Here is a 10,147-nt window from a genome sequence, read left to right as displayed (position 1 = left end):
CTGGGACCACAGGCTCAAGTCACCACACCCAGTTAATTATATACATATATGCTTTTTTTTTTTTTTTTTTTTTTGGTAGAGATGGGGACTTGCTATGTTGCCCAGGACAGTCTGGAACTTCTGGGCTCCAATGATTCTCCTGCCTCGGTCTCCTAAAGTGCTGGGATTACAGGCATGAGCCGCTGCGCCTGGCCACAAGCCAGTTTTCCAGGTACATCTGTAGCTGAGAGGGTGACTCTCAGCACAGGGAAGTTAGAGCAGAGGGAGTGCCCTTCCGAGAGACAGCTACTTTCAGTCCCTGGTGCTACCTGGGTTTCCAGGACTTTCCCATGTCAGAAAGGTCCTGCTCGGCAGGGGTCACAGCTATGCATGGGCCACACCCCAAGGGCAGACAGACAACTGAACAGAAGCAGGCTCAGCCTGAGACTCTTTTATACACATGGTTTATTCCTCCCCAGCCCCAGACAAGCCCCAGGCACACACTGTCAGGGCATGGAGATGCCCACACCCCATCTCTCGGAAGCTGGGTCTCTGGAGATCGGGATGGGGAGAAGGGAGAAACCTTAGCAAGATGTAGCTCCCCCTTGGCCTCAGCCCCCCCAGAGAGGGGACAGAGAAGGAAAAAGGATGGCGACACAGGACTGGGGTTCAAATACTGAGAAAGCCACACAATAGAAGACAAAAAGTAGCAAGCCCCGGAGAAAGCGGGGACAAGGAAGAACCAGCGCCCAATCCCACCCTCCTCCCAGCTGGGACACTGCGTCCCCAGGACTCTGTGGGGCAAGGGGTGGGACTGGGAAGAGAGGAAAGATTTGGGGGTGGAGGGGCTCAAGGCTGGACCCACCCTACCCTTGGACTCCTGGGCTCAGGGCAAGTGAGGCCCAAGGGGCCCCTGCAGTTGGCAATGATGGGGCCAGCGGAGGCCTACAGCTTGGTCAGGTCCAGCTTCAGCTTGTAGGGTGGCGGGCTGTCCTCATAAGCGTGCGACGGCGGAGGGTACAGGGGCCAATCAGGCTCAATCATGAAGCCCTTGTGCTGCTCCAGGGTCAGAGGCTGCAGGAAGAGAGGGGAGAAGGGAAGTGGAGAGAAGCAGAGTAGCCAAGCCCCCGACCCTGACAAGTCTCCTTCCCACCTCTGATTTTTTTTATTTTTATTTTTTGAGAGCCTCTCTCTGTTGCCCAGGCTGGAGTGCAGTGGCGCAACCTCCGCCTCCCGGGTTCAAGGGATTCTCCTTTCTCAGCCTCCTGAGTAACTGGGACTATAGGTGCACGTCACCACGCCCAGCTAATTTTTGTATTATTAGTAGAGACAGGGTTTCACCATGTTGGCCAGGCTGGTCTCGAACTCCTGACCTGAAGTGATCTGCCCACCTCAGCCTCCCAAAGTGCCGAGATTACAGGTGTGAGCCACCTGGACTCTGTGTGTGTGTGTGTGTGTGTGTGTGTGTGTGTATGTGTGTGTGCGATGGGGTCTTGCTATGTTGTCCAGGCTGGAGTGCAGTGGTGCCATCACAGCTCACTGCAGCTTCAAACTCTCAGGCTCAAGTGATCCTCCCATCTCAGCTTCCCAAGTAGCTGGGATCACAAACATGCACCTTCACGTCTAGCTAATTTTTTCTTTTCTTTTCTTTCTTTCTTTCTCTCTTTTTTTTTTTTTTTTTTTTTTGAGACGGAGTCTCGCTCTGTCGCCCAGGGTGGAGTGCAGTGGCGCGATCTCGGCTCACTGCAAGCTCCGCCTCCCAGGTTCACACCATTCTCCTGCCTCAGCCTCCCAAGTAACTGGGACTACAGGCGCCCATGACCACGCCCGGCTAATTTTTTTGTACTTTTAGTAGAGACGGGGTTTCACCGTGTTAGCCAGGATGGTCTCAATCTCCTGACCTCAGGTGATTCGCCTGCCTCAGCCTCCCAAAGTGCTGGGATTACAGGCTTGAGCCACTGTGCCTGGCCACGTCTAGCTAATTTTTAAATTATTTGTAGTGACTAGGTTTCACTATGTTGCCCAGGCTCTGGGCACCACAGAGGTGTCACCAACATACCTGGGCACCACAGAGGTGAGGCCCGCACCACAGAAGTGTGGCCACCTCTGACTTCCTGTCTCCCCAACTAAGAGTGGATGTTCTGCTGGGTGCGGTGGCTCATGCCTGTAATCCCAGCACTTTGGGAGGCCGAGGTGGGAGGATCACAAGGTCAAGAGATCGAGACCATCCTGGCCAACATGGTGAAACCCCATCTCTACTAAAAATACAAAAATTAGCCAGGCATGGTGGCTTGCGCCTCTAGTCCTCGGGAGGCTGAGACAGGAGAATTGCTTGAACCCAGGAGGCAGAGGTTGCAGTAAGCCGAGATTGTGCCACCGCACTCTAGCCTGGTGACAGAGACTCCATCTCAAAAAAAAAAAAAAAAAGAGAAGAAGAGTGGATGTTCTTCCGCCAATTCAAAGGGCAGTGAAGAAAGTGGCTCCAGGTCATGCAGCAAGTCTGAGGTCCTGGCTGGGTGAGTTGGCTCATGCCTGTCATCCTGGCACTTTGGAAGGGCAAGGCGAGTGGATCGCTTGAGCCCAGGAGTTCGAGACCAGCCTGGGCAACACAGTCCCGATCTCTACAAAAAATACAAAAATTAGTGGGGTATGGTGGCAAGTGCCTATGGTCCCAGCTACTCGGGAGGCTGAGGCAGGAGAATCTCTTGAGCCAGGGAGGCCGAGGCTGCAGTGAGCTGTGATTGCACCACTGCACTCTATCCTGGGTGAAAGAGTAAGATCCTGTCTTAAATATATATATATGTGTGTGTGTGTGTATATATATGTATATGTATATGTGTGTGTGTGTATATATATGTATATGTGTATATATATATGTAGGCTGGGCATGGTGGCTCACATCTGTAATCCCAGCACTTTGGGAGGCTGAGGCGGATGGATCACCTGAGGTCAGGAGCCCAAGACCAGCCTGGCCAACATGGCGAAACCCCATCTCTACTAAAAATACAAAAATTAGCTGGGCATGGTGGCCCACACCTGTAATCCCAGCTACTGGGGAGGCTGAGGCAGCAGAATTGCTTGAACCCGGGAGGTGGGGGTTGCAGTGAGCCGAGATGGTGCCATTGCACTCCAGTCTGGGCGACAGAGCTAGACTCTGTCTCAAAATGTACATATATATGAGAAAAAAAGAAAAAAACAGTCTGAGGTCCTGGTGTCTGTGGGAGCAGGTGGCTAAAGCCAGGGCCAGCAAGCAGCTCTCTCTGCCTCCATCCCCTCCCTCAGCCCAGTGCCATTCACAGATCCCACCCACCTGGAACTTGAGGTGCTGGCCAGGCGCGGTCACCAGGGTGGAGCAGCTCAGCCACAGCATAACCAGCACGGAGAGGAAGAGGCAGCAGGCCAGGATCCAGCGAGGCAGACCCGAGCGCCTGCCCCGCCCGGCAGGCACCACTCAGCTGCCCGGGCTGGGGCCAGGGAGACCCGCACCTCCAGTCCCACCCCCCTCCCACCCCCAGGGTCCTGCCACCCACCGGGACATGCAACTGAGGAAGTCATTGTCCTGCGGCTCTTCAGACTCCACCTTGGCCTTGCTGCTGGTCTTGACTCGGATCTTGGCCTTCCTCACCTTGTCCAGGGGGCCTACAGGGTCTGAGAGATTAGCTACCACTCAGCGACCACCAGGTCTTTGCCAAGCAGCCACAATAACCATGACCAGGAGGGAGGAGGTCAGGACCTGGGTCATGGAGTCCTGGAATAGAGATCAGAGCCCTGGGAGATGGACCACAGAATGCTGAGAGAGGGACCATGGAACCCTGGGAGATGGACTGCAGAACCCTGGGAGATGAACTGCAGAATCCTAGGGGATGAACCATGGAACCCTGAGAGATGAACCCATGAAACCCTGGGATATGGACCCTAAGAGATGACCCTAGGAGATGAATCCATGGAACCCTGGGAGGTGGACCATGGATCCCTGGGAGATGGACCATGGAACCCTGGGAGGTGGACCATGGAACCCTGGGAGGTGGACCATGGAACCCTGGGAGGTGGACCATGGATCCCTGGTAGATGGACCACGGAACCCAGGGAAATGGGCCATGGAACCTGGGGAGATGGGCCACGGAACTTTGGGAGGTGGACCATGGAATCCTGGGAGGTGGACCACAGAACCCTGGGAGATAGACCATGGAACCCTGGGAGATGGGCTGTGGAGCCCTGGGGGATGAGCCATAGAACCCAGGACTTGAGAGATGGAGATCCCAATCCTAGAGGGTCTGTTTGCCAGGCAGACTCCTTGTGGCAGTGGGGTCACCCATGGAAGGAACACTGGTCTGGGTTGCACCTTACCCACGTGCACCTCCAGGGCTTCAGGGTGGGAGCCTCGCCAGGTCACCTCCACGCGCTGCAGACGGCCCCCCTGGAAGCCGAGGCTCTCCACTACGGGCTGGGTCTGGGCCAGGAACAAGACAGCACAGAGAGGCCTGTGAGAACAGCATTCCTGGGCCCAGGCAGGCCCTCTGTGACTGCCATGTCCCACGCCCAGCTGATACCCAGTTCTCCTGGGGAGACAGTAGGCAGGACACCATCCCATGCGCTGTGGGCTTGATGTCAGGAATGTTGTTTTCTGCTTTCATGGACTCCTCCATTTGCCTTAACCCCATCCTTTAGCTCTGGAAGTAGGAACATGATCCAGACCAAGCCAGTGGATTGCCTGAGAGATGGTCATATGATCCATCCAGGGCCAATCAGAGTAAATCCCAGCTCAGTTAAAACCCCAGATGGGGCTGGGCACAGTGGCTCACACCTGTAATCCCAGTGCTTTGGGAGGCTGAGGCGGATGAATCACCTGAGGTCAGGAGTTCGAGACCAGCCTGACCGACACGGCAGAAACCCATCTCTATTAAAAATACAAAAATTAGGCAGGTGTAGTGGTGGCCACCGGTAATCCCAGCTACTCGGGAGGCTGAGGCAGGAGGCTGAGGCAGGAGAATCACTTGAACTTGGGAGGCAGAGGTTGCAGTGAGCTGAAATCATGCCATTGCACTCCAGCCTGGGCAACAAGAATGAGACTCCATTTCAAAAAAAAAAAAAAAAAACCCAAAGTGTTTATGACCTAGAGCCTCTGGCATCCACCTTACTGCCAAGAGGAAGTAAATGCCTGGGAATGAAGCCACCACAGAAGAAAGCAGTGTCAAGGCATGGAGTGAGACACTGAGCCCCTGGATCCAGCTGTGCCTGAAGCTTGCCCACTGTGGACTTTGCATCTCATGAGCCAAGAGTAAATGCATCCCAGCTTCTTATCCTGCCCACCCATCTGCCACTGTGGCATGGCCCCTGTCAGGGGTCTCACCTGAAACACCACCACCTTCCCATTGTCAGTCTGCAAGTAGTATGTCCAGGTGGAGGAGACAAATCCCTGGGCTGAGTTGACGAGGTCATTGCAGAGGGTGGAAAACAAGTCCAAGAGGGAGAGGGCCCCACTTGGAGCCTCCAGGACCGTTCTCTGATGAAAAAAGGTCCAAGACACAAAGATGGCACCAAAATAGGGTATTAAATAATGAATGGGAGGGGGCAGGGTGTGGTGGCTCACGCCTATAATTCCCAGCACTTTGGAAGGCCAAGGCAGGCAGATCACCTGAGGCCAGAAGTTCGAGACCAGCCTGGACAACATGGCGAAACCCTGTCTCTACTAAAAGTACAAAAATTAGCCAGGCATGATGGTGCACACCTGAAATCTCAGCTACCCGGGAGGCTGAGGCATGAGATTTACTTGAATCCGGGAGGCAGAGGTTGCAGTAAGCCAAGATCATACCACTGAACCCTAGCCTGGGTGAAACAGTGAGACTCCATCTCAAATAAATAAATGAATAAATAAACTAATAGGAGGGGAGCTGGGAGAATTCACTTGGATTGGATGTGGCTAAGTGATTTGAGCCAATTGGACTTCTTACAGTGAACACAGATCTCAGCGTGGCAGTTGGCTTCCTGTGTACCCTTAGGGAAGTGGATTGTGCTCTCTGAGCCCTAAAATGTGTACCATTCTCTTCCCTCATGGAGTAGCCATGAAATTTCAACTAGAGGATGCCTGCCAAGTGCCTGGCACAGCACAGGCACTTAATGCGTAGTAGTCCCTATTACTAAAAATATCATCATCCTCATTATTCTTATTTTGACAGAATCAAGACAGAGCTCTAATAGCCAGGCATGGTGGCTCACGCCTGTAATCCCAGCACTTTGGGAGATTGTGGGAAGATCACTTGAGGTCAGGAGTTCAAGATCAGCCTGGCCAACATGATGAAACCCTGTCTCTACTAAAAATACAAAAAGTAGCCGATTGTAGTGGTGGGTGCCTGTAATCTCAGCTGCAAAGGAGGCTGAGTCAGGAGAACCACATGAACCAGGGAGGCGGAGGCTGCAGTGAGCCGAGATTGTGCCACTGCACTCCAGGCTGGGCAACAGAGCAAGACTTCATCTCGAAACGAAACACAAAACAAAACAAAACAAAATGAAAAAGAGGGAGCTCTGAATCGGAAGGGCTGACAGTGCAGTGAGCTTTTCTGAACAGCAGTGAAAGCTGGGAAGGGGTGGAGGAAAAATGGGAGAAGTGGTGAAAGGGCTTTCTGCAGAGTCCCAGCCCCCAGGTCTCTGGCTATGCTACATGACTTTCTGTGCCTCAGTTTCCCCTGATGCAGCATTGCTTGGACTACATAGACGAGCTGTTTTTACTTCTCCCACAAGGCAGCGTGTGCGTGCTCGCAAAGCAAGGCTGCTCCACTCTGAATCGCAGTTCTGAGCCCCTCCAGGTGACAGTGACCACCAGCTAATCACAGGGGAAGGGGGTGCCTAAGATGAGTGAGGTGAGGAGTGGCCACAGCCCTGGTGGCTTCAAATCTCGCCCCTTGCACAGCCCTGTGTATGACCTGGGAGGTTGCCCCCTGGACACTAAATGGGGGTGACATTGTCCCTGGTGCCTCCGAGTGACACAAAGACATTTGGGACAGGTTGAAGTCAGGCTCAAACCAGGACAGATATTTGATAAACGGTGGCTGTTTTCTGCCACTTATTCCTCAAAAGGTGGTGGGGCATGGGGGGCACTGTTGCATGTCACAGAGATGACAACTAAGGCTGGAGACATGACGGGGCTGGATGGGGGTTGCCCGGCAGGCCTGGCAAAGAACGCAGAGTATGGCAGAGTCTGGCAGAGTCTCTGCATTCGAATGAAGATTTCCCATGGGGTCAAGCGGGGGAAGTATTGGGAAAGGGGACCCAGGTGCAGTCGGAGGCCCACCTTCTGCTCCGGCTCAGGCTCCGCAGGCTGGCTCCAGCAGCCATGGCTACAGGCCTGCTGCTCTGCCTCCTTCACATAGGCTTCCACGCAGGCTGTGGGAAGTGGGAGGGGGTGACTGGGGACGGCCCTTCCCAGGTCACCTCTTCCCACCCTGGTACACCCTGCCGGCGGGCCCTCACCTGCTTCACACTCAGTTTGGGTGGCATTAGGCTTGGAGCTCCTGGCCACGAATCGGCAGATGGAGAAGAGGCGGCAGCCACGCTCGCAAGCGCTGATCAGAACAGCTCTGTCATAGGGAGACTCGGAGGCGCCCTCCAGCCCCGCCTGGGGGAGGGTGGGACACGGAGCTCAAGTCATGGGGAGGGGCGGGAGGAGGGTGGGGGGACCGGAGCATTCAGGGGAGGCAGGCGAAGGCTTTCCCGCTCCCCACCAAATCTAGCCAGATGGAGATGAAGTTGGGAGAGGCTACAAATATTAGTGGGGGCTCTTAGCTCTGAGGAGGGAGATGGGGAGGGAGCTTGAGAAGAGAACTGGACAGTGAAGGTGGATAGAAATGAGCCTTCCCCCAACTAGGCTCCAGGGAGGAGGGGAGAGATGGAGAAGGATTCTCAGACCTGGAGGAGGAGGGGGAGGCTCAGAGGAGGGGGTTTTGGTCACACTCAGATCAGGCTTGAATCCTAGGGAGTGGGGGTATGAGCAGGGGCTGTAGCTCTGAGTGTGGAGGGAAGACGATGTGGGGGAGGAGTGAGGTGGGGGGACCGTCAGGCCTGAGGGAGCTGGGGGTTGGGTGCTGGAGGGTCCTTACGCAGCAGAGTGCGGAGGGAGCCCAGGAGGTGGTATCAGCCCCTTATCGCAAGGACCTGCATCCCCAAGCCCTTCCCCATCAGAGGGCACCCCATCCCGTCCTCCACTGGAGGAATCTCCGCATTCCCGACCCCTACCTCCCCAGGGATACCCCACCACCACCAAAGTCTCCTGCTGTCATCCAAGATAAGCCCATCCCAACGCCTCCCCCTTCGGAGAGATCACGCGTCCCCCGCTGGCACCTGGCACCGCACGCGCCTCACCTGCGAGGGCCGCGGGCCGAGGTCGCGGTCGCGGCACCGCAGCTGGCAGTTCTGCGTGTCCCCGAGCTGGGGGGCGAAGGGATCGCGGGCGGACGGCGCGGAGGCGGCGGGCGGCGATGCTAACAGCAGCAGCAGCAGCAGCGGCAGTGGCATCAGTGCCACCGCAGCCATGGCCGGGCGGAACGCGGGGGGTGCGGGGGACTCCGGCTCAGGCCGGGCACGGAGGATGCAGCGGCTGCGGCGGGGACCGGGACGCTGACGTCACCCGAGCGAGGCAGCCTGGGAACTAGGGGGGGGGTGGGAGATGCGGAGAGCGGGCGGGGGAGCTGAGCTGCGGCACCCGCGGCGTGCGGATCGGGCAGGACAGGTGCATCACGGCCCCCACCGTCTATCCGATCGCGGGGATCCCAGGACACCTCCCTGGTGCCCACGGGCGGGGGATCTCTGCTGGCGCTTGGTGCCAAAAGGAAATATATAGGGGGATGGGACTGAGGGGGCTATTCGCCAGGGATGTCGAGGAGAGCGGAAAGCCCGGAGGAGAAGGAGATGTGTGCGCCTACCACGCGGGAAAGAGGAGAAAGGGGTGTCCGGGCTACAAGGGTCAGCGAGGGTCCTGAGGCGAAGAGCTTGTTGCAGGAGGAGGGAGGGCGATGGGGCTGGAGTCCAACCAGGGAACGGAGAGGGAGAAAGGTGAGGGTCGCAGGACCCGGCAGCTGAGGCCTGGCATCTTCTCCTTTGACACCCAGGTTAGAAAGGAGACAACTTGTGCGCAGTTTGACTCCTCTGGGAAGCCCTCTGAGCCCCTCCCTTGCTCCTTCAGCCTCGCCTGCCTCTGGCCCAGCCCTGATCCACTGACCAAGGGGATCTGTCCCCATCTCCCCAAGGCTGGAGACCCCTGGGCTGGGGCTTAGTGGGAGGGGACACAGAGGTACGCTCAGGAGCAAGGGGAGGGGGAGATGCTAACATTTCTAATTCTCGTGGGAAAACGGGGCAAATAGCGACACTTCTGACTTCCATAACCACCACACCCCAGGGCGATGGACTGTAGCCCCAGGAGCCGAATCTCGGGTTAGGGGGTACCCCCAGCTTCCTTTCCGCCAGGCATGGGAGGGGGGACGCCCCTCTAAACCCGGATCCTCTGCAAAGATGCCGCCGCTTTCGCTGGCATGCCTGGCGCAGGTGCCTGTAGAGCCGCGCAGCCGCCTGCGGGTCCCCCACCTACGCTCCGCCCCTGCAGACCGGGCGACAGCCTCGTAGGGTCGGCGGGTCAGAGGGCGGCTCAGGTTCCGGCCCCGGAGGAGGGTGTCCCTGGTGGGGGCCTGGCGCACCCCCTCCCCCGGCCTGCGGCCGAGCTTTCATCTCAGCTGCCCCGGGCCGGCCCCCACGTGGCTTAATCAGGCGCGGCTGTGCCTGGCGGACCCCGAACATCTGGATCCCGGTGCGGCCCCTCCCCCGCCCCGCCCCGCCCCTCCCCGCCCCTCCCCGCCCCTCCCCTCCCATGCTAGGCCGCTGCGACCAGGCGGCTAGGGCCTCCAGCCCGCAGTTTGCGCCAGAATCCAGCAGAATTCCGCTTCTAACCCACCCGCGCGCCAGGTCCGCACCTTGGGAAACAGCCCTGTGTGTTGTGACCAATACTGTCCCCCATTTCACAGGTGGGAAACTTAGGCTCCGGGACGCGTTGGCAAAGACAGCATTCAAGCCCACACATGTTAATTCCAGAGGCCCGCGTGCGCCTAACCCCTCCACAATTACTGTCCTTCATTCATTCCAACAAAACACTTTTTCCTGCAACAACCTTATAAGATAGGTACCA

General features: G+C 57.0%; 1 protein-coding gene across 1 annotated transcript; it reads right to left on the bottom strand.

The window, feature by feature from the left end:
- Positions 1-427: 427 nt before the first annotated feature.
- Positions 428-8,595, bottom strand: LOC105485862 (transmembrane protein 59 like). Its single transcript, XM_011748471.3, has 8 exons — positions 8,335-8,595; positions 7,447-7,591; positions 7,268-7,359; positions 5,330-5,482; positions 4,327-4,429; positions 3,510-3,627; positions 3,290-3,407; positions 428-1,053 (listed from the first exon to the last, which is right to left on the bottom strand). Exons 1-8 carry the CDS (start codon positions 8,503-8,505, stop codon positions 925-927), a joined length of 1,029 nt encoding a protein of 342 aa, XP_011746773.1. The 5' UTR covers positions 8,506-8,595; the 3' UTR covers positions 428-924.
- Between the last annotated feature and the right edge of the window lie 1,552 nt (positions 8,596-10,147).

The sequence above is a fragment of the Macaca nemestrina genome, chromosome 20 (genome assembly GCF_043159975.1).
Source record: "Macaca nemestrina isolate mMacNem1 chromosome 20, mMacNem.hap1, whole genome shotgun sequence".
NCBI classification, from domain to species: Eukaryota; Metazoa; Chordata; class Mammalia; order Primates; family Cercopithecidae; genus Macaca; species Macaca nemestrina.
The sequence above is the reverse complement of the archived record's forward strand: the minus strand, read 5'-3'. Positions and strand labels throughout refer to the sequence as shown.

Coding starts and splice junctions, on each gene's coding strand:
- LOC105485862 (XM_011748471.3), bottom strand. CDS start 8,505: ATGGCTGCGGTGGCACTGATGCCACTGCCGCTGCTGCTGCTGCTGCTG. Junction 5,483..7,267: donor AGCCTGAGCCGGAGCAGAAG/GTGGGCCTCCGA, acceptor TTTTTTCATCAG/AGAACGGTCCTGGAGGCTCC. Junction 4,430..5,329: donor GGAAGGTGGTGGTGTTTCAG/GTGAGACCCCTG, acceptor TTCCTGGCCCAG/ACCCAGCCCGTAGTGGAGAG.